Below are 25,861 nucleotides of genomic sequence, written 5' to 3'. Positions count from 1 at the left end.
AATGAAACGAAACTTCCTATTCGGCCAACATGTCTGTGGTCGCCAGGCAAGCTCACACCTCCTACCCGCATCCCAACACCATCACTGAATACCTTATAGATGCACGGGTGGAGGCAAATGATTTTGATACGAAGGTGCGGGCGAAGAAGCCCTTCTCATGGTATTCTCTAATGGATGCACACAACCCTAAGAGGAAGGGTCATCCTACTATCACCGTTGGACAGTCTAATGAGCCATAGGTTGTACCTGCACAGACAACCGATATGCCATCCACTTCAGTAGAGCCTTCAGCCAGTGCAGCTGCCATGCCCCCACCTTCAGCCTCAGTGCCTTCCACCTCGGCTTCAAAGCCGGTGCCTATGCCTACTGCTCCACTCTCAGTGCTGTGAGTCTCCCGAACACTGGCGAGCCTCAACAACTGGATGCAGACAACTACTATAAAGCTGTTTGACATATCCAGTGTTGTTGCAGCACAGTCATCCATTCTGGCACCCCATATTTCCCCAACAGTAGAGGAGACTTTGATAAGATCCCGGAGAACCAGACTATAGTAATGAACACATCGGTACAACATGAAGCAGTGATTGAGTAGATGGAAAAGGAAGTCAAGAAAATGCGAAAGTCACAAGCTTCTAGGAAATTAGTTGACAGGCTTAGGAGAGAGTTGACAAAGGTTGCAGTAGCTAGAGATCTTCCCTTTGACATGCTGATGGATTCAGCTCTGACAGCACCAGCAACACCATCAACACAACAGCCCTAGTGGCACCAGCTGGCCAGTCTGAGGAGCTAGACCTGGCTGCCGAAACTGCTGAGGCAGTGCGCCAGATGTTCACCAACCCAGTTACTGCTAGAGCCAAGGATGATGAGATCTAGTTGGAGGAGATTGAGGGCGGTGATGCTACCGTGGACATAGAGATGTCTAAGGCGACATAAGGAGTCTTCTTCACTCTTACCCTTCCTTACTCATATTTTGTTAAGCATTGGGGATAATGCTTATTTTTATTCCGGGGGGGGGGGGGGATGTGGAGTTTATTTGGATGATGATTCTGAGACATTTGGTTTGTAAAAATTGACAGTATTTTCTTCTTTCTCCTTGTTCTGTATATATTCTCTCCTCTCTCTCATGATGTATATATTCTCTCTTTTCCTCTCTCATTATGTATATTTTTTACGCTTTCAATAGTTTGCTTTGTAGTTTCTTTATTCTGTTTTTTATTAGTTAATTTTTAATTTAGTAGCTTCTTTTTAATTTAATAGCTTCTTTTTTATTTAGTAGCCTCTTTTTATGTTTTAGCGGACAATAAACCTTTGGTTTTCTTAATGTTACGGTTCTTTCCAACGGTAGTTTTTGTGTTAACCGGGTGACTCTTCCCAATGATGGATGGCGTGAAACCTTCTTAAGGGATTGAGTCCGTCTTTGGTATCTAGGTAGTAATAGTAGTAATAATGAATAAAAAGACCTAATTAAGACAAAATCGAAGAGTCAAACATGCTTTATTTGGCACCAATAAATTTAACTACGTGCTTATGGTTAGAGACAAGGATTTATAAATAGAAAAAGGAAATAGCTCTAGTTAGTGACTTTGTGACTCTTGTGTTGACTTCGATACCATCGAGTGGTCTAATTGGACCATAGTGATCTTCAATCTTGAATGTGGTCGTTGTGGGCCCTCGACTCTATCCTCTTTAACAATCTATTTGCGTGAGGGGTGAGATGCTTCGTTGCTAGTCTTAGTACTTGTGCCGAAGGTCTAGAACTTGCCCCGAATGTGTTTTAAGGCAAAATCGTAAGTTTTGCTTGGCTTGATAAGTGATTTTAGGCTTTCCTTGTCCCGTTTGAGTTTTCTATTGTCTATCAATGAGGTCATCCCTAGTCAACCCCTTCGAGCCTTTAGCCTTTCTCATCTGAAAACCATGTTACAAGCCAAATCTGTTCCATAGTGACCCTCTCTTCGCACCCGAGCTTTCCTTAATACTTATGTGAAACAATTAGCTAAAAGCGTAAGTTTGGGGGAGAGACGAGGAAATCGAAGAAAGGTATTAAGGCAAAAAAAGACTTTTCTGTTCTATAGTGACCCTCTCTTGGCACCCGAGCTTTTCTTAATACTTATGTGAAACAATTAGCTAAAAGCGTAAGTTTGGGGGAGAGACGAGGAAATCGAAGAAAGGTATTAAGGCAAAAAAAGAGAAAAATAAATGACGAGAAGGAAAGGCAAAGAAAAGAAAAGAACAAAAAAAAGAATGCAAAAAGTTAATAAATGAAAGAGTTGAAGGGATTCAAAGAAAGGCAGTGATCCCAAACATGGAGAATATGAATGAAATGATCAATAAGAGTGATGTTAAGTCTCTCTAGTACCCCAAGGAAAAGAAAGTGCCTCAAGGAATCGGTAAAGTGTGGGCCGAGAATTGAAAGATGGAGTACTTAAGGAAGGTGTAACCACTTATCCATATTGTATCAATCTCTAATCCAAAAGCCTTCATTACATCCCAAAAGAAGTCCTACTTGATTTCGAACCGAGTGAGCTACATTAGTGGTGATTTACATGAGGGGCAAGATTATGGTACCGGAAGTCGTACTTGTGACGTTCTCTTGACAAAGATGAGTGAACCTTTCGTAAATTTGAATTGAGTGCTAAATTGTTAAGTGAGCTTGGAAAATGGAGAGTAGAGGAGGAGGAGTTTGGGATCCACCATGACCTACAAGATGGAGCAGAGGTCCTTGATGAGCTAAGACAACCCTTAATGCTCGAATGTAATATTAGAGCTATATGTGCATAAATGTTTAACTTGGTGCCTTGTCAATAATGCATGAGTGGTGTGGGTAATTGTTGGTCCCAACTAAAGTGTAAATGATTCAACCGTGGCTGGCTATAATGTCTTTTAACTTTTGGAGGTGGGAAGTATTTTAATTGCTTAAGGACAAGCAAAGACTTAAGTTTGGGGGAGTTGATAAATGGGGATTTTTATTACTTATTAGCACCTTTTAGCTTTTGTTTTAGTATAAAAGCCTTTAATTGTGTTCCAAAAAATTGATGAACATGCGTAATTGCATGAATATTGGAAGATGAACTCCCGAGATGAAATCAATTCAAGAAGGAGTAATCTGAACTCCAGGACACAAAAGGCACAGAAGCTCAGAAGTGCGGACCGAAAAATATCATCTGCGGTCGCAGAGTACGAAGGAATGGTCAGTAGAAAAAGGTGCAAAGTGCGGTCCACACATGAATTGTGCGGCCGCAAACAAATGCTAGGACCAAAAGTTCAGAGAATGTGCATTCCAAGTCTCCTAGAAGTGTGGACCACATAAGAATTGTGCGGCCGCAAAAGAAGAGCTATGCGGCCGCAGATGTAAAAGAGCGGACCGCAGAAGAGCAAGATGCGGCCGCAGTTACAAATCTGCAGACCGTAGAAAGAGTGCATTGCGGCCGCCGATTGGAATTATGCGGCCGCAACTTCCAGATTCCTGACAAGTGAAGAATTCTGCAGACCACACATGGAATTGTGCGGCTGCAGAACCTCCTGAAGGGCAATTTTGTCCGAAATTTCCAGCGCTGTATAAATAGACGAGTTTCACATTTTTAGGTTAACTTTTGACATCAACAACTACAGTAGCCATTTATCTTTACTTCTTTTAGTAGTTTTTCATATTTTGGGATATTTTAACATTTATTTTCTCATTTTAATTTTACAATATGAGTTTAATTAGCATCTCTTCTTCTATTTCTTCAATTCAAGCATGAGTAGCTATATTTTTACTAGGGTTGTGACCCAAACCTAGTGCGCGAACCTTATGGGTGTTTGGTTTAGTGCTTGTTTATGGTTGAGTGTTTATTAATTTGTTCATGCTCTAATTTGTGGAATTAATGGTTGCAAACATTAATTCATTCCTATTTGACTTAGTCTCTACTTGAGAAAGGGAGACTTAGTCTAGGAAAACTTGGCTAGCATGAAATTGGGTAAATCGAGCAATTGATAATCCCAATTAAAGGGTTCAACCTAGAGATAGTAATAAGCCGACTTGAGCTTTTATCAACCGTTTTGTACAATACCCATTTGGCCTTGAGAAAGCCAAATTGGGAAAAATCACTCTCTGACCGAGAGGTATTGAGTGTGTAATTAGTGTTGATAGCTGTAATACACCCCGACCAACAAAATAAGCATTAAGGTTTATATCCCATTAGGCCAACACCTAGGTGATGGTCATAGCCCTAGACTTTTTACAAAACTTGATAAACAACAAGAATAATTTCCTAATTTCATTTCTTTACTTTGCAATCTTAGTTTAAAATAGACATAGAAATAACCCCAATTTGTGGAAGTGAAAATAGAGATAGTTCACATTCATACTCTACAATATATACTCCTAACTCCCACGTATAGATCCCTATGAAAATCCACCCCGACTCCTTGTTGGGTATTATTATTGCAATTGTCCATTTCATAACCTTGATTTGGGGTGTGAATTTGGACGAGATCAGGGAGCGGGACCGATGCTCGACTAAGTTACCCTAGTCCAGTAAGCCTACTTAGTGCCTACCATCCAACCTGCCCACAAATATTTTTAGAATAGATAACAAGAGATAGGCAATAAGAGGATAAGGTGCATAACCCCCCCCCCCCCCCAATTTACATTGCTTGTTAGGAACTTCATTTGCAATTACCAAAACATTACAAGTTCATAGTTTAAAAGTGGAAACATGCCCGACAACTACAAGATTTGTAGTTTTTTCCCCAAGCAAAATATAACTCACAACATGTCAATGGAACCCCTAAGTGAACATGAGTACAAATATGAAAATGCTGGTGACAAGGTCCCGCCTACCTCAAAATACGATATATAAGAATCAAAATAACACAAGGCCCCGATATAGAGTAGGGCTCGCAAATCAGCTAAGAAGAGGGTATGATGCTATCAACGATCAGTGCCGTCTGCTGAGGAACTACTTGCATCCATTAATGATGCAGCACCCCCGACAAAAGGGATGTTAGTACATATGGAATAGTACTAGTATGTAAAGCTAAATACCCTCTCATGGAATGGAATGCCAACATAATAAGAGGAAAATATGGAAACAGTAAGAAAATCAATACTGTTTAAATGCCAGGTTTAAACCAAGTAAACCTTCAAGTAAACATTAATATTTAAGGTTGGGAGATCCTTAGTACCGACACACCACCATGCACATGGAGTTCGATCCCGGCCCGATCAGCTAAGCCGTCTCCCCCCAATATATGAGGGTTGACATAGAAGCACGATACCACCATGTACGCAACATGGTGTCTGATCTCCGCCCGATCAGCTAGGTCGTCTCGCCATAATGTCGTGTGTGTCGACATGATCTTTGCTAACTATCCATTCATCCCAATAAAGAGGAATAATCTCAACATATCATAACGGAATTTATCTCTCAACCATCTCCTACACCGACACGTGTAGTTTCGGGCTTGGGCATTTATAACTCAGTCTTCCTCGGTGACCTAAAGATACTTCTAAAAATATTTTTCTATATAAAAAGATATATCCATCTCATAGTCTTTTATTAAATTTTTAATTCCATTGGTACGCCTGGCCATACATGATAATCTTCATTCTTGGCACGATGACCGCATTTTATATTTCATACTTTTATTTCTTTACTTTCAAAGATTATCATAAAATATCGATATGTAGAACGTTTTGGAAATCATATGACTTTACATACACGAATAATAAAAACCTTAAACATATTGAATTTCTTCCATAAGTAGATCATAGTGATTTGCAATTGAATCATGAATTCAAGTCATAAGCATTAGATACAATAACCATATTTGAAACATTTTCCCAAAGGGGATCATAATATGATTGGGGAAATTTTAGCATGACTTGAGTACGTGACGCATTCAGATAAATCAATTACAGAAGCAATTAGGAACAATAAGAATAGGATCTTGAGCAAACCACATTTGAAACTTATAAGGAACTCATGAATTTCGATTCTATAGAAGGATTTTAGTCAATTTACATTGATTGAGCTTTCCCTAGGATTACTATAACGTCCCACTACTCAAAAAAACTTCAATCTATAGAAACATAGTCAAATTGAACCATAATTAGGAAAGTCTTCATAGTCTAGGTCATATAGGAATTTCATCAAATACATAGTGTGCACTTTGGACTACAACTCCCTACAATGGAATTTCTTCACCCCACATCCCTAAGTCAACACCTCACCAACAATAGGTCACCAACCTCCACACTATCTTCAGTAGCCCATGCATGCCCAAATAACTAACTCCCAACTCAGGAATCATACTTCTCATTCTTCACATACCCAGAAATTCAAAATTAAGAGCTAGGGATAAAACCTTACCTCTTTGTAGAAGACCTTGTGAGTTTTCCTTCTTGAATCCCCAATATTTGAATAAGATATTGAGGTGTAAGGATGTTGGATCTCTCTTCATCTCTCTCTAGAATTCTCCCATCTCTCTAAAATATCAATTTTGGCCTTCTAAAATAACCCATAAGGTTTTTTTTTATTAAAATAGGGTCGGGTAAGAAAATCCCCAAAAATGACCCTCCAAGTCAAATCCACGATCGTGGAATGCATCACAGAATGGTTTTGCGGTCCGTAAATTGGATCGCGAAATGGTCTCCAAAATTTAGATTGGGCCTGATTAGATCCGCAACAGATCTGCGGTTCACAAAATGGTTCTGCGGTCACACACTGGACCGCAAAATTCCCTTCCAAAAATTCCCATGCTGGATATGTGACGGACATACGGTCCGCGAAATAGTTATGCGGTTGCATATTGGACCACAAAATGAGCCTCAAAATTAAGTTTCTCCTGATTCCATTTGTGATGGTTTGCGGTCAGCGGAACCAATCCACGATCGTGAAATGGACCGTAGAAATGCCAATTTCTGCAAAAAATAAAAATAAATCTACCAACCGCAATTTTTCTCCGTAGGATGTCGTGATGGAACCTAGTATCTACAACTAGGTAAGTCTATCATGCATAGAGAAATAGCGGAAATACTACTAAGACATCAAATAAAACTTTTATACTATAATAATAAATTAATAGTGCAATAGCCAAAATTTTCCTCCAAACCTGGTGGAACGAAGTCGTAAGCTCTATAAGATAGTACTACTATCTCGAACTACAATACTGTTTGAAACAATAAAGAAACAGTGGAATGTCTAAAATAGAAGGGGACTCCGAGGCATGCAGATGTAGAGCAGGTATACCTTTAAGTCTCCGAAAACCGGTACTAAAATCAACTCTAGCATCCGGCACGGGCAGACATACCTAGATCTGCACAAAAAGATGTGCAGAAGCATAGTATGAGTACACCGCAATGGCACCCAGTAAGTATCAAGCCTAACCTTGGTAGAATAGTGACGAGACCAAATCAAGGCACCTACTAGGATGTAATAAACAATATGAACATATAATAATGATAAATAATGGAAGGCGGAGAAATAACTGATAAAAAACAAGTTAATAGTTTGAACTAATACCGAAATTTGTAAGCATAGATAGAGATAACATAAAGGAATCAATTAAAGAGAACCACAATGATCATATATGGACAATAACTGATAGAACAAGGAAGAACAAAACAACAAGAAATGTTCCTACCAAAAACTCTTTGCATCATGAGATAAAAAACAAGAATAACAATGAGGTACCGCCTCGTGCGCAATAAGAATCACAACCGAGGTACCGCCTCGTATATAACAAGAATCACAACCGAGGTACCGCCACGTATTCACATTTCTCACTTTCAGTCACAATCTATCCTTATACCGCCACGTGAGCCTTACATTTAAATGGTTTTAAAAACATTGTTTCCGAAATAGTTACACGCACTTTAGCCCACCTTATGACGTCGCGTGGCTTCACGTAATTCTCTTACAAGCAACACACACATAAGTCCCACCTTAAGCCGCCACATGCATATTAACCCCTATCCTTATACCACCGCATGCACATCACTATTACATCACAATAACAAATCACACGCAAGTGCCCATATGCCACAACTTACTACTCCCTCCGTTTCATATTATATGAGGTAGTTTGACTCGGCACGGAGTTTAAGAAAAAAGAAGAAGACTTTTAAAACTTGTGGTCTTAAAAGCTTAAGGGGTAAAAAGTTTGTGGGCCATGACATTTGTATGCCTATAAAAGCTTCTCATTAAGGGTAAATGGGTAAAATAAAAGAGTTTAAAGTTGAATTATTTTCAAATTTAGAAATGTGTCATTTGTTTTGGAACAGACTAAAAAGGAAAGTACCTCATTTGATATGAAACGGAGGGAGTAATAATCAACAATATTATTGTATCCACAACATTAGCCCATGGTTCCACCACAACGTGTACAAGAATATCAACAATACCAATGAATGTAAATTTTCAACAAGAAAGATGTCTCAACAATTAACACTTCGCCTCAACATGGTAACGTCTTTCACAACTTCAACACCAATAACACAATAATAAGAAGGATAATGTGTAACTACAATACTAAATAAGAACAACTGACAATAAAAGAGATAACACATACCAATGACTTCAAATAAGGATAATCAACCATGAAAGAGATAACATGTAACAATGACTTCAAGTAATGATAATCAACAATGAAAGAGATAACATGTCACAATAACTTCAAATAATGATAAATCGACAATGAAAGAGATAACATGTTATAATGAAAGAGGCAACAAGTTCAACTAAAACATAAGAGCCAAATATCAAGTAAGATGTGAACAAGTGTTAACAAAGTCATTTAAGGCATGTAAGGATAGACTAACACAAGTAAGAATAGGTTGACTACAAGAATTTAGAACATGATATGAAAATTCAACTAAAGCGTGGAAAGAGTCTAAGTAGCCTAAACCGGTCAAATACCACATACAACCGTGTACCCACACGTCACCTTGCATACACGGCTTTCACAAGACACAAATGACACAATCAATCCCAAATCCTAAGAGGCAGTTCCCCCACACAAAGTTAAGCAAGATACTTATCTCAACTAGGCAATTCAACCCTCGAAAATAGATTTTCCCCTAAAATTCTCCTCCACATGGCTCAAATCAAACCAAAATCGACTTAATATCATCAAACAATGCAAGAAAATCAATTACAATAGATGAAGCTATGATATTTATACTTTTTCCAAAAAATCAACAAAAGTCATCTCGGAAGTTGCCTGTTCAAAACCCGGGTCTAATAGTAGATTCCGACTACCCATGATCCCACGAGTTCATATATTTGATTAGTTTCAAAATCCGAGTCCAAATCGATTCTCAAAACTCAAATTCTTATTTTTCAAAAACTTGACAAAAGTTCACAAAATTTCACTCTGATATATTGATATATGTTAAAATCTAAGATATATTGATGGAATATAGTTGGAAATAGATTAGAATCATTTACCCAAAGTTTGTAGATGAAAATCCCCTCTACAAATCGGCTCCTACTGAGTTTAGGGTTCTAAAATGAGAGAATATAAGATGAGGTCCTGACTTCCAGCCTTTTTGATCAACTGTTGATGTCGCAATTGTGACATAGGTTCGCAATTGTGAACCTTTGCAATTGCGAAGTATTCCTCGCAAATACGACCACAGTCAGTCCTATGCGGAGGTCGCAAGTGCGACTCTGGCTTCACATTTGCGAAGCCTGTCTCTATCGCAAATGCGACTGTTTTGTCGCAAATGCATACTATCCCTCTAACTGAACTTCTTCACAATTGCGAGCCAGGTATCACAGTTGCGATATCTGTGGCCTTCCTGCTAAACTCGCAGTTGCGAACCTGGTGTTTGCAAATGCAACACCAGGCACCAATTTTTTCATTTTCAGTTCAAAACCTTCAAAAACACGTCCAAAACTCATTTGAGCCCTCCGGGCTCCGAACAAAACATCCACACAAGTCTAAAAACATCACACGAACTCGCTCGCGCGATCAAAACACAAAAATAACATCTAAATCTACAAATCGAATACTAAAACGCATGAATTTCAAAGTAAAGTTTAAGAATCTCTTGAATTACAACTAAACATCCGATTCCTATCAAATCAACTCCAAATGATACCGAAATCGTGGCCAAAATCCAAAATTACCAATTCTAGGTTTTTCTCTAAAAATCCCAAAATTTTCCATAATTTTTCATGTTAAATTCTTATGAAATTCGTGAAATTAACTTGCAATAAGTGGGAACCACTTACCTCGTGATGGAAGATGAAAATGGCACTCCAAAATCGCCCCAAATCCGAGCTCCAAGCTCAAAATCGTGAATGAAATACTCAAACCTTGAATAAAGAGAGTTTGCCCAGCATTCCTAGCATCTGTGAACCAAAATGCCGCACCTGCGCCGTCGCTTTTGCGACCACACTTCTACTTCTGCGGAAAATCACCCAAGCAAAATACCTCGCACCTTCGGAAACATTCTCTGCTTCTGCGACATCGCAGGTGCGAGCCTCTTCCGCTCATGCGCCTTCTCCTGCTTCTGCGCCCAATGTTCCGCTTCTGTGCTTGCACAAAGTGGCTAAAACTCCGCATCTGCGATCCCCTGCTCCCAGCTCCTGTTGCGCTTCTGTGCCCAAATTTCCGTAGGTGCGGTTGCACCAGGACTTAGCCAAAACCAGCATTTCCTCAAATCCAAATTTCAATCCATTTCAAACGCTAGGCCCCCGGGACCCTATCCAAATATACGAACACATCCTTAAACACGATACAGACTTAGTTGATGCCTAGAAACACGTCAAACAACATTAAAATTATGAATCGAGGATCGAAACCTTTCTTTAAACTTTTAAACTTAGATGAACGCGTCCGAATTATACTTAAACATCTCGGAATGACACCAAAATTTATGTGCAAGTCATGAATCGCAATACAAACTTATTCCAAGTCTCGAAATCCCAAACGGACATCAATAACACCAAAGTCCACTTCAAATCAACTTAGGAATTTCTAAAACTTCTAAAATGTTAACTTTAAACACTAAGCACTATAAATGCTCCCGGGGAACCCGATACTCAACCCGAACACACTCCCAAGTCCAAAATTATCATACGAACCTATTGGAACTTTCAAATCCCGGTTCCGAGGTCGTTTACTCAATAGTCAAACCTTGGTCAACTCTTCCACCTTAAAGCTTCCGAATAGAGAATTTTCCTTCCGAAACAACTCCGAACTTCCTGAAATTCAATTCCGACCACACGTACAAGTCATAATATACGAAGTGAAGCTACTCAAGTCCTCAAACCATGGAACGACGCGGTAGAGCTAAAAATCACTGGTCAGGTCATTACATTCTCCCTACTTACACATACGTTTGTCCTCGAACGTGCCAAGAACCGTTCTGGGGTTGACCAAAAATCACTGTTTAACATCTTGGGCACCTGACTGTGCCACCACAACCTACGTGAGCACATTAACTCGAGCTAGGCTGAAGATCCTCCCTTTTATTTTAGCCAACATGCCTTAGGACAAAATTTCAACATTCGAACTGCTCTACAAGACCTGATTCTAGCATACAAACACCGTATCAATCTCCACATGCTGAACCAGCACATGATCATGCACCCATGATGATACGACATAATGCATCACATAACTCATTTGCCCATGGTAACCTCCTCCAAGCACAACAGCTGCAAATTCACTAACCCGATGTCTGTGGTATACCTCATAATGCGTATAAGCCCTTATCCAAACCTAGCAGTACCACAACGATGAAAATGACATGTAGAAGCTTATAACCATCCGCCAAATCAAAATTCATGGAGTCTCTCTGCTTGACAAGTACCATTTCCTCATTTTGACTTGATCGTTGACATTTTCTATTTAATATATCTTACATAACTCTGATCGCCAATTTTAGGTCCAATAACCTCGTCTTACCAGTACAAGCTACTCAGGCAATAAGCTACCTCAAGTATTTATTAAATATTATATGACGCCATCAACGCGCCAACAAGCTATAACTCAAATATGACACATAAAGAAGAACAAACTCTGGAAAAGAACTACCCATCCCATGTAGCGAATAAAACGGTTGAACAGATGCTATGAACCTATCTCAGAGATGAGAAACAAGACACACAAGACAAGTATAGGGAATCGTACTCAACATCTCATTGTTGCGGGTGTGCAATCCGATCTACATGTGATATCGTTGCGGCGTAAAACTCGATCCATACATCATACCTGTAGCGGCGTGCCACCCAATGCACACACAATCAATCAATAAGGAAATATCCATCGCGCCATAATGCTAATACCTACAGAATGCCCAATATCGACCACAAGCATGCCAAGTGCATAAATACGACCCTAGGAAGATAGATAGCGCCATGCGCTACAAAACTTAAGCACGACTAAGGTGCAATAACGACAAGCTACACTGGACCACAACACACGTGAGAATAATCAGGTTGTCTCACAACCCACATAGCATAATATAGTATTACAGAGAATAGCTGACGACAGGAATAACATCTAACACCCGTAGACTCCTCCATAAGCAATGCTATGCTGAATGATCACATCCGGCCTGATGTAGAGAATACATTTACATTGGATCTACTAGCGGACCTCAAGACGATTCCAATCATCCCATACTGAGCCAATAACCTCTTAAGGATCCACAATGACCCCATTCGTGACACATAAGAGTGGTTGTCTAATCGAGACCAAACTCCCCCAGTCCACAACCAAAGGAATAGGGCGCCTCCTAGTAATAATCTCTCTCGTTGGCGACAATACTAGATCATTCATACCTGATTTAAATCTCTAACAATCGAATGACTAACATTTCACACTTATACGACCTTTTCGTGGGATATACCCCCACAACCTTCTACACCAGGTAGTAAAATCTGAATATTAATGGCCATCGACCATGCTATTCCTGTAGTGCTAGTCAAGCATCCTCATTTCAATACCCAACACTTCTTCCACAAACATACCATCCTCAAGCTGCCCGAAAATAGTGCCAGCATATTCTGAACATCTGAAATCTTCCGGTGCTCCTCCGAGCTCGTGACATTCTTATCGAATCCAAACTGCAACCTTGATCCTCAACTTCCAATTAATATACCGCTAATCGTACCTATCCTACCGCTACGTGAGAGTACAAAAATTTCATCACAAACCCTGAACCACCAGTAGAATATACAATTCATTGGCTAGAACACATTTCACTCCACTTATTTCAGAAGAACAATTGTAACACACAACCAAATTTCCATAACCGCAGAAAATCAAACCTCAAGTTGCGGTAAACCACCATAATTCTTCCGGGATTCATTTACACATAGCAAGTCCATCATAGTCAAATACTGCCATATAGATTAAATCATGGAGGCTGTCAAGCCCGCACATACAACCACGATACACTGGTATAACTTAACAAAGCGAAGAAACTGATCATTTCCACAACCATGCTGATTCAAACCATTAATAACTGATCCAACTTCTTCCAATTTACTCTTGACTTGACTTCAAAATAATAATAGCTCCATTCAAACACATAACAGACCTCAAACATCACTCCTCCGGAGTGACCTAAATCACGAGACCACATCTTCTCAATACCCATCAACCATCTCCTACCCTCCTCATGCTCTCAATAGTATCTCCAACTGGTACACCCATCCTGAAAGACCTTCCACGAACCCGAAGTTGTTTCTCCCATGTCTTCAACATTACACCGTATACTCGATGATAACATAGAAGTTCCCCAAGTATTCTTCACACTCTGCTGCAAAACACAATCCTCAGCCACATAACAGACCCAAAAATCTTTACACACTGCACTTTAATTCTTGAACCCATTAGAACTATTGTTGAGAGTCACCCACTATGACCTGGTCCCGAATATATAACCAAACTCCAGTGCTCTGATAGCACATGAACCAATAAGGCGAATGGTAACACATATACGTCAAATTACTTATCCAAAATTCCTTGTCCTCTTGGTCATAACTAATCCACCAATGCACCGATTACCAGAAATCATACAGGAACACGACCACGTGACTCACTTATAGACGGTGGGGTCCCCCACTTAGCTTTATCCACAATCATATAGATCCAGACCCACAACGACCTCTTCTTCCTAGTTACCATGATCCCACACTGTTGCTCCGCCAAATTCCTCATAAGTTCTTATTGGATTAATCATAACACATCCCGAATTATCCACCACAGTCGTACACTCGACCTCCTAACTATCGTACCATCGTCTTCAAGCGATCCAAGCTCACCTCGCAGTACATTCATCCCATGTTGGAAAGAAAGTAGAACTCTTTGTAGGAACCTCATCAAAAATCACGCAAGCGCTAACTTGTTCACAGGAGATAGCCCACCTGTGTACCCTCATCTCGACCTCCTCTAACTTCATTGCTATTGTTGCATCCAACATGAAATCAACTAACCTCCCTGGGTCCACACAGATCCACCATCTGTAAGAATCCCTTAATTCATTAACATCACCCGAAGGTCCAACAATATGTTATCAAGCCCTTCTCTCCATATTCAAAATTTCCTTGACATAGAAACCACCTCAGGGATCATCTCCTTCGAGCCATGAATACCGGAAATGCCGATTCGGTCCTGAAGTCATAGCATACAACCATCTCGGATAACTTCCTCTTAGGTTCCATCTCACAACATTGCGCCCAGAGGCAAACAAATGATGACCAACATGCCGATGAGCCTCAACGCATTCAATAAAGGACGTCAATACCACGATATTAATAAGAGTTCCACCAAATTTGTAGATATCATATCTCGTCCGTAGGCAATACCGACACTGGGCTGTAATGATGGAATACTCCTCCAGAAGGGGACGATAATGGTCCACCCGCATTTGCAGGGAATAGCATCCTGCACCGCATCTGTAGCATCTTCACAACTTGTCGTTGCCCAATTGATAACAAGCACTCCACATTGTATAAGAATAAGTGGCAATGAAATAAAGGCATAAGCTTCAATGGAATCAAAGTGCACGACGGGGAATCAAGAAGGGAAGTGCTCCTAACAGCCCTGTAGCCTCTCAAAGATAAGTACATATGTCTCCGCACTGATCCATAAGACTCTACTAGACTTGCACATAACTTGTGAGACCTAAGTGAACCTAACGCTATGATATCAAGCTGTCACGATCCAAAATCCACTATGGACCGTAACGGCGCCCAACGTCGCCGTTAGGCAAGCCAACACTTAATTATTTATTTTATTATTTTAAAAATCATGAATCGTACTTAGATAGAGAGGTCATTGCATTTTAAAATAAATTGTAGTTACGTACATTTTAATTAAAATAATAAGTAAAAGTGTATCAATGTAAAAAATCCATAAAAATTTTTAGAACACCCCCAAAACTCGGTGTCACAAGTGCATGAGCATCTACTAGAAGATACAATAACAATACAATATGCGTCTGGAATACAAGTTAGATAGGAAAATGTAAATAATTCTGATGGAGAGTCTATACGTTGCGGATCGTAACATGGGATGCAGCACACCGTAGAGTCCCTGCAATAGCCACACCTTTGTGCCCAAAAGGCCACCAGAAATATATACTTGCACAATAAGTGCAGAAGTGTAGCATGAGTACGTAAATCAACGCGTACCTAATAAGTATCTAGCCTAATCCTGGAGAAGTAGTGACGAGGGGTCGACATCGACACTTACTAGTCGTCCAATAAATTAAGTACAATCGAAAGTAAACAAGTATGAGGCATGGTAAGTAAACAGTGTAAACAAATGTAGGTACATGGTACGATCCTCTTCTGAACAGTAAACACAAGCTCTCAATTATCGATTACCTCCTCAACCGGAGTATATATATAAACCCCACCAGATAAGTCGTCACAACTCAAATCAGGAAAACTCACAGATACATTGTCTTCTTGTCAAATATTATGCATGATTCTGCCAAGGCGAACAGCCCAATCCCATAAGAGTGTTTCATGAAGATGCCGAGGCGAACAACCTGATCCCATAAGATATTTTATAGAAATACGGGGCAAAATTTTATAGAAATGCTGAGGAGAATGGCCCGATCCCATAAGAATATTATACTGCCGAGGCGAACAAACGATCCCATAAGAATATGATACTACCGAGGCGAACGGCGCGATCCGATAAGAGTGTGTTACATAATCCTGCCAAGGCAAATGGCCCGATCCTATTAGAATAAGAAGCTTTAATGGGTCCTTGACCCTACTCGCGGATATACGTGTATGTTATGAAATTTAAGGAAGATTTTCGATGAAAACACACAACACGAGAGAAATTCGTAAGGGAAGCACAATTATTCCGCAGCTAATAAAGTAGCTCGTCAAATCTCTACAATAGTGAGTCTATCACTCTATGCAATCCTAGTCTCAGGTCGAAACGCGAAGTGAAAGAATTCAACAGTCAAGGATAACTCAAATAGTACAATTAAAGCATGGCATGAACCTAAGTCTACCCGAATATAATAAGGAATTCTAGCATCCGCACGGATACTCTTCACCTCATACGTGCGCAGCTCCTATAACATGTAGCATATAACAAGAATAATACCTACGGGGTAAATTCCCCCCCACAGGATTAGGCAGGAGACTTACCTCGCTTCGAAGTTCCATAACCGGCTACGACGCCTCTCTAACACCTCAAACCGATGCCCATCGATCCGAAACTAGTCAAATAATATGCATAACAATAAAAATATATTCTAATATTCATAATTAATTAATTTGTAAAAATTCCCAACTCCAGTCAACAAAGTCAACCCTCGAGCCTACGTGCCCAATTCCGAAAATTTTGGAAGATAAACAATACCCATAACACAACGAGCTCAAATACATGATTTTTTCCTAATTCCATTTCCAAAATCGTTGCCAAAATCCAAAATTACCAATTATAGGTTTTTCTCTATAAATCCCAAATTTTTCCACAATTTTTCATGTTAAATCCTTATGAAATTCATGAAATTAGCTTGCAATAAGTGGAAATCACTTACCTCGTGATGGACGATGAAAATGTCACCCCAAACTTGCCCCAAATCCAAGCTCCAAGCTCAAAATCATGAATGACATACTCAAACCTCGAATAAATAGAGCCTGCCGGGCATTCCTTGCATTTGTGAACCAAAATGCCGCACCTGCGGCGTCGCTTTTGCAACCACACTTCCGATTTTGCAAAAATCACCCATGCACGATACCTCGCACCTGCGGATACATTCTCCACTTCTGAGACATCGCAGGTGCGAGCCTCTTCCGCTTCTGCGCCTTCTACCGCTTCTGCACCAAACATTCCCCTTCTGCGCTTGCGCAGATGGGACCAAAAATCTGCATCGGCGATCCCCTGCTCCCAGCTCCTATTGCACTTCTATGCTTCAAATGTTGCTTCAACAACTCCGCAACTGCACCCAAATTTCCGCAGGCGGTCGCACCAGGACTTGGCCAAAACCAGAACTTTCTCAAATCCAAATTTCAATCTGTTTCAAATTCGAGGTCTCTAGGACCCCATCCAAACATAGCAACACATCCTAAAACACGATACGGACTTAGTCAATACCTAGAATAACATCAAACAACATAAAAATCATGAATTGACGATCGAAACCTTTCTTTAAACTTTTAAACTTCGACGAAACATCCGAATTATACTTAAACATCCCGGAATGACGCTAAAACTTTACGTGCAAGTCATGAATCTTAATACGAACCTATTCCAAGGCTCGGAATCCCAAACGAGCATCGATAACACCAAATCCCACTTCAAATAAAACTTAGGAATTTCTAAAACCTCCAAAATGTTAACTTTTCACAATAAGCGCTGAAATGCTCCTGGGCCACCCGATACTTAACCCGAACGCACGCCCACGTTCAAAATCATCATACGAACCTATTGGAACCTTCAAATCCTGGTTCTGAGGTTGTTTACTCAAAAGTCAAACCTTGGTAAAATCTTCCAACTTAAAGCTTCCAAATTGAGAATTTTCCTTCCGAAACAATTCTGAACTTCCCGAAATTCAATTACAACCACACGTACAAGTCATAATACATGAAGCAAAGCTACTCAAGGTCTTGAACAGTTGAACGATGCGCTAGATATCAAAATGATCGATCGGTTCAGTACATGGGAATTTATCAAATAATTTAATCGGATTAGAGACAAATGGTGAGTTGAGAGGGTTTTATAGCGGATGATTTGACACTTTTTCAGCATTGAATTTTCTTTTAATTGAACCTAATCCATCTTTAAAAGGGAAAAGGGTTAACTGTCATATTTTGAAATTTAAAAGTGGTTGTTAGGCGATTTAATTGGGTGGCAAAGACATGTGCAGGGAAGTTTAGGAAACTGGTCATGATTACACGCGAACTAGAATCAATCATAATTATTCTATGACTCGACGATTTTTAATTTTGGAACCTGATCCCCTTTTATTACCTAGGGTTAGAGAAATTTGGTCATGAGGTGAGCAGGAACCTAGTTTGAGTGATGCAACAATTTCACGGTTAGGTACAACAATCAATTGAAAAAGGGTTACATACTTGGGTGTCATACAACCAGGTTTTTTACTTATTTCCTCAATCTTCGCTGTGAGAACTTTTCTTGTCCAGACTTTGTCATTAGATTACACATCCTTTCCCAATATCCTGCGTGCAAACATGTTACTGTATAAGACTGAATTAGACATTGTTATATACATTTACTCACTGAACAAATTATTAAGACATAGCCAATCATTGAGAAAAGTCCAGACTGTTCTAATCCATCTTGATTAAATCAAACTCAAAATAGTTTCTTTCTAGTGATCCCTGCTTAAAGCTTTGGTGAATATGTCAACAATTTGCTCTTCTGTTTTGCAAAACTCCATAGAGATGTGACCTTTCTCAATACTATCTCTCAAGAAGTGGTGCCTCACATTTATATGTTTAGTTATCTTGTGGTTAACTAGATTCTTAGCTATATTCATAGCACTTGTATCATCAAAAAATATAGGGACCATCTCAATCATCACCCCATAGTATTTCAATTATTGCTTGATCCATAGTAGCTGAGCAGCATGATGCAACTGCTATATACTCAGCCTCAGCAATAGATAGGGCCATTGAATTTTGTTTCTTGGATGCACGTGAGATTAAGCACGACCCAAGCAAGTGAGTCTTTCCTAATGTGTTCTTTGTATCTACCAAGTACCCAGCATAGTCAACATCAGCATATCCAATCAACTCAAAGAAGTCTCCAGTTGGGTACCAAAGAACCAGGTCTTGAGTACTCTTAAGATATCTAAGGATTCTTTTAGCTGCCTTCAAGTACGATTCTTTTGGACTAGACTGGAATCTTGCTATGTCAGGCCTAGTTGCAGTCAAGTAGATTAAGGATCCAATAATACCTCCGTACTTCTTTTCACCAATTGGTGCACCAGTATACCAGGTTCATCCATATCTAACCTTGTAGCAGTACCAATGCGAGTGTCAACCATTTTTGCATTGTCTATTTCAAACCTTTTGAGTAACTCCTTCATGTACTGTTGTTAGTATATCATGGTCCCCTTTTCCGTCTGCTTGACTTGAAGCCCATGGAAGAAGTTTAATTCTCCATTATACTCATTTAAAATTTATTGCCTGACAGTTCAGCAAATGCATTGCATAGGGATTCGATCGTGGCTCCAGAAATGATTTCATCCACATATAGTTGCACTATCACCAGGTTCTTGCCATTTTTCAATAGGAACATTGTGTTTTCAATTTTGCCTCACGAGAACCCGTTCTTCAGGAGAAACTTTGATAGTCTCTCATACCATGCCCTTGGAAATGATCTGGGAAGTCATGACTTTCAAAACCTGGAGGTTGTCGCACAAACTTCCTCTTTCAAGTACCCATTTAGGAAGGCACTCTTTATATCCATTTGATATAGTTTGAAACCCATGTATGATGCAAAGATAATAGGCATGCATATTTCCTCCATCCTTACCACAGGAGCGGATATTTCTTCGTAGTCAATTCCTTCTTTTTTATTATAACCTTGTACAACCAATCTTGCCTTATTCTTGATAATATTTTCTTGATCATCCAGCTTGTTCCTAAACACCCACCTAGTTCTGATGAGTGTTCTATCTTTTGGGATGGTAACTGCGTGCCAAACTTTATTCTTTCAAACTGATTTAGTTCCTCCTACATGGTTACTATCCACTCTACATCTCCAAGAGCTTCTTTGATGTTCTTAGGATTCACCATAGATATGTAAGCTGAGAAAGTAATCATATTTTTGAATTTTGATCTTGTCACCATTCCGGAGTCAACTAGTGTAAATACATTGATCAGAGGGTGGGAGCTTTGATTCTTCCACCCCCTAGTGTGAGAACTTTGAATCCCAGTATTTCCTTAATGCTAGGTAGTGGAGCCAGGTGCTACACCTTTTTTTTTGATTTTTTTGATATGTTCCCCTTGTTTGTGATACATCCTGAACAACTACCGGAGAACCTGGTTCTTGCTCCTATTCTAAGGCAACTTTTGGGAGTTCTTGGTTTGTCTGTACCTCATTGTTTTCAGTAGGTCCAAACTCGCCATCATGAGCAACATGTGTACCTTTCTCAGCCAAATGGTTAGATTCATCAAAGATTATATGAATAATTTTTTCAACATATATTTTTCTTTTATTGTACACTTTATGAGATTTACTATGTGGTGAGTATCCAGAAAGACACCCTCATCACTTTTAGTATCAAACTTTTCTAGAACCTCTTTGTCATTGTTATGTACAAAATAGTTGCTTCTAAGGCTCTTAGAAGGATTACATTTAGTTTTCTGCCCTTACGTAATTCATAGGGGATCTTATCAATTATTGGCCTAATCATGCATTTATTTATGATGTAGCATGCATCTTTCACAGCTTCAGCCCAAAAAGTTTTAGGAAGTCCACTACCGATTAACATAGTTCTAGCCATGTCCTTTAGAGTTCTAATTTCTTTATAAAATACCATTTTAATGTGGTGTCCTAGAAGCAAAGAAATTATTATCTATACCATTTCCGGCATAGAACTCAAGGAAGATAGCATTTTCAATTCAGTTTCGTGGTCAGATCGAATGCTGGCTATATGACTATTTATTTTTCTTCGCAGTTTCTTTACAACGATCACAAAAGTATTAAATATTTCATCCTTAGTTTCCAAAAATATAGTCCATGTAAATCTAAAATAATCATCAAAAATAATAAATACATACCTCTTTCCACCTCTACTCTGAACCCTTATTGGTTCACATAAGTCCATGTGAAACAGTTCCAAAGGTCGAGAGGTACTTACCAATTTCTTAGATTTGAATGATGATATGACTTGCTTTCCTTTAAAACAAGCTTTACAAACTTTATCTTCCCTAAATTTTGACTTGGGTAGCCCAAGGACCAAGTCTTTAGTAATCAATTTGTTCAACATAGAATAACTGACATGCCCTAGTCTTTTATGCCTCAGAAAGGAGTCAGTATCAAGTGCACTGAGACACGAGAATTCATTTTTTGGTGAAGACATGATGTCAGCTTTGTAAATATATTTGTGCCTTTTTCCTTGGAGAACCAGGTTTCCATAATTTTCATTCGTAACCATACCGTTCTTAGAAGTAAAAAGCACCTGGTTCCCTTTATCATACATTTGAGACACACTCAACAAGTTGTGCTTCAATCTTTTGATATAATTCACATTTTCAATAGCATGAGAGTGGGACTTACCAACCTTACCTATGCCAATTATATTTCCCTTTTTCCCATTTCTAAAGCTCACACTCCCTCTTTGATAGGCTCTTAGTGAGAGAAAACTCTATTTTCGGTCATATGACGGGAACAAGCAGTGTCAACATACCATAAATTTTTGTTTTCTCTCATTTTGGACTGCAAAAATATACATGGATTAGCTTTAGAAATCCAGAATAGCTCGGGTCCCTTTCTTTGAGTAAAGGAATGAATGACATTCTTCTTAGTCCACCACTTTCCTTTTTTCAACATATGCAACTTTCTTTAAGCCTGCTTGGATCCTAGATGGGCATGTTTATTTGAAGTGTCCATTATTTCTACATTGAATGCAAAGACGATTGTCAGGAATGTCTACATACTTACTAGGTGGATTGTATGAAGTCTTAGCCTTAGTATGTCCTAGACCCTTTTTGTTATTACTGTAATTTTCATGCATATTAACAATTATTTGAGAAGACCTGGTCTATTTCAAGTTCCTTTCTAATTCAAACTTAATCTTATCTAGATTTTCTTTAAGTGTCCTAGCCTTTTCAGATTCAACTAGAAGTTTGTTATTCACTTTTTTAAGATCACTTTCTAGTTTCTCCTGTATATCAGTGGCTAAGTACTTTTCTTTTTCATTGAGCAATTTATTATTCTCATTTCTAAGGCAGCCATTTCATCTTCCAACATAAGAATCTGGTCTTTGAGATCTACTACAAAGACTTTAAGACTTTTTCTATAAATTTTCAGATCTTTATGTTCAAGCCTAAGTGATGAATAGTCATTCATTAATTGTCCATTTTCATCAGAAATATTTAGGTATGCATCAATCAAGACACCTGACAAAAAAATAAATTTCTTTTTAGAGAAAATGTGGATTTGTTTTTGATATCTTGAAAACTTATCTCAGGTTATTCTTCCTCATCAGCATCAGAGTCTGAGTATGCCAGCAATGCCAGGAGATTTTCTGATTCTGAATCACTCTCTTCCTTGGCCATCAACGACTTATCTTCATCTTTATTTCCATCATCATCATCATCATCATCATCATCATCATCAGACTTATCAGTTGAGGATGATTGCATGTCAACCATAGCTCTTTTCATAATTTTGCTTATTAGTCATTCTTCATTTAGGAACCCGATCTTTGTTCTGCTGCATTCCCTTATTAGAATTGTTCATCTTCCACTCAAGTTTCCACAAGGTACTTTATTTTGATGAAGTGATATTTATTTCTATACTTGTAGCACCCATAAGTGTTATTGTTGTTTTCTTTCTCCTTAATCTTGGATTTTTATGAACTTCTGTTCTTAGGAATTCACCTTTTCTTATTGCCCTCTAGAAACGTTTAGTAAGCAAAGCCATATCATCTTCTTCAATATCTTATTTCTGAGTGGTCTTAAGCACCAAGTTCTTGGCATTGTGAGGTTTAAAAGTTTGTCAATCTAGGCAATCCTGATTTATCTTTATTTCATAAGTCTCCAAGTTTCCAATGAAGTCATGAAGGGTTATTGTACTCAGGTTTCTAGCTTCAGTAATTGTATTGACCTTTCTATCCCATGAAGGGGGCAATATGATCAGAATTTTCCTCACAATTTTGTTACGAGCGATAACTTCTCCAAGAGATATTGATTCATTGATAATTGAAGTGAGCCTAGTATGAATCTCCAGGATAGTTTCCTTTCTTTCATCTTGAACAGTTCGTATTGCCTAGTTAGCATGTTAATCTTTGATTGCTTCACTTGAGAGGTACCTTTATGAGTACAATGCAGAGAATCCCTTATGGCCTTTGCATCTCTTCAAGTAAAGATTCTGTTATATTCATCCGGACCAATACCACACATCAGAATCTTCTGAGCTTTGGCATTCTTTTGAAATCCTTTAACATCTTCTTTGGAATATTATTCTCTTGGTTTTGCTTTAGTGGGAACACCCTTGCCATCAAACATCATAGAAACCTTTGGTCGCTTCTAAAAAAAGTTCTAGAGTTCCAGGTATTCTCCTTCCAAGAAATCACGCATCATTTCCTTCTACCATCTGTAATATTTCCCATTAGCAGTGATGGCGTGATAGTTGATTGCATCTGGTGGTGTAGCCATTGTGCATCCTTTAAAGGTATTAGCCTCTTATAAAAGAACTTTCTCTTATACTAATTGCTATTTTAGATTATACTAAGACACAAGAAGGGGGGCTGAATTGTGCCTTGCCTGATTTTCGCATTTTGAAAGAACTTGGTTCTTTGAGCTACCCAAATAGACACAAACAAAAATAATTACGGAAAACTCAGCACTGATATTTTAACATTGGAAACCTCCTTGCTCAAGGGAGTAAAAACCACGACCTACCTAGTAAGGTTTTCTTTAAATCTCCACTAAACTTCAAAGAATAGTTTTAAGTTACAATTCTATAACCAAGTAGACTAACTATAGTACCCTAATCCATACAACCAAACCAATTGTAGCAAATCATTTTCAAACTAACTCTAACCCAGAAAACTTACAAAAAATTTCAAAAATAACCTACAACTAGAGAACTCGAGCAGCTTCTTCTTAAAGAAATGGTTCTTTAGTTGGTTTGATTGAATCTTCAGAAGTACCTTTTTGTTGTGCTTGCTGTCAAAAGTTTTTTCAATAATTTCTCTCAATGGTAGTAGTCATGAAGTGGATTCTTATATAGGTGCAAGGTTGGCAAAAAATCTTCTTTAATTAATGCTCCAAAACCTAGAATATTTTGATTAAGGAAAACCTCCCATATTTAGATTCGATTTCCTTATTTATTTCCAACTCTTCAACCTTCTTTCTCCATACAAATCTTTTCCATAAATACAAATTCCTTTTGGTGCATGAAGTCCTTCAATACGCGTATTCCTTTTAGGACATGGACATGATCTTCCGGGAATTCCAACTCGCATGGGAATACTAGCCTTTCGCATTCGAACAACATTCTGCCATTAGCCTGCTATGTGCATGATTCACTTGATATTCATCTCTCCCGTCTGCACCTTGGTCTAGCAGCATACTAAACTGGAACATGAAACCTGGTTCTCAGACACGGTTTGTTAATCATCAAAGAATAACACATGCACAACTCAACAATACTTTCTTTTTTACATTATTTTCCCAGTCAATTATTACAACTTTTCAGGTCAAGTAATACTATTCTCCTTAAATTAAACCAAAACAACAACACAATATAAATAATTAAACAAATAAAAAAATAGGGTAGGCATTGATTTTCATTTTCCTCCCTTACTTTAGTTGAAGACTTTCCTCAAGGGCTCTCCTGCCCTCCAACTTCAACATATGAAGCAAAAAATCACTCCAAGAATCAATAGGACCAGGCAAACACCAATGTACACAATCATTATACAAAACCACATTCTCATTAGGCCAATGTCCATATCTACTAGGGTGACCATCTGGTCTCAATAACATGGCTTGTGTCATGTCCAATAATCTGAACCTCTTACCCTTTTTCTTTCCTTCATCAGATGCAACCTTAAATTCTTCAACTTGTGTCATATAAAATTCCAAAGTTAAACCATCCAAAGATGTCTCATTGCTTCTAAATGGCCTTCTTCTAATACAATTTCCACCCTTATTCCATTCACCACCTTCAAAATGAGAAGGCGCAATAGTCCTAAGAAAAGTAACACCTTTATAATTTTTTAATCTATTGATGGCTTCTAAAGTTGTCTTAAGTGCCTTTTGATAACCATAATTTATTGGAAGATCAGTGACATTTGGGAGTCCACAATAACGACAACCAATTATTTGATTTTTCTCGTAGTAGACACTGCATCTTGTAAACCAGTGGGCAGAATTGAGGATGAGGTAGTCAAATTGTTCAATTTGGGTTATCCATTTTGCATCAGGTTCATCAAGATAAAGATTGAAAAGACCTGTGTGGCTAGGACCATCAGGATCTGATTCTTTAACCGTGACTAAGAATGGTGACCAATATGCTGCTAAGGTAAAGTTATAAGTTATGTATTTCCACCTTTTGAAATTTTGATCATCGTCACAAGAAATATCGATGGGATATTCCACCTGTAATACAAAAAAAAAAAAAAAAAAAAAACCGTACCAAACTAGAATTAAGTGACTTATTAGTTAATTTTACTATCATTTAC

General features: G+C 38.6%; 1 protein-coding gene across 1 annotated transcript in view; it reads right to left on the bottom strand.

The window, feature by feature from the left end:
- Nucleotides 1-24,144: 24,144 nt before the first annotated feature.
- LOC109211208 (protein trichome birefringence-like 19) overlaps nucleotides 24,145-25,861 on the bottom strand; it is a 4,812-nt gene continuing 3,095 nt past the window's right edge. Inside the window, exons 2-3 of the mRNA XM_019374711.1 lie at nucleotides 24,982-25,778; nucleotides 24,145-24,752 (exon numbers count right to left, since the gene is read on the bottom strand). Of these exons, the coding sequence (XP_019230256.1) occupies nucleotides 24,737-24,752; nucleotides 24,982-25,778 (813 nt within the window). The 3' untranslated portion in view covers nucleotides 24,145-24,736. The remainder of the gene's footprint in view (nucleotides 24,753-24,981; nucleotides 25,779-25,861) is intronic.

This window comes from Nicotiana attenuata, unplaced genomic scaffold (genome assembly GCF_001879085.1).
Source record: "Nicotiana attenuata strain UT unplaced genomic scaffold, NIATTr2, whole genome shotgun sequence".
In the NCBI taxonomy this organism is placed as follows: domain Eukaryota; kingdom Viridiplantae; phylum Streptophyta; class Magnoliopsida; order Solanales; family Solanaceae; genus Nicotiana; species Nicotiana attenuata.
This window is presented reverse-complemented; position numbering and strand designations above follow the sequence as displayed.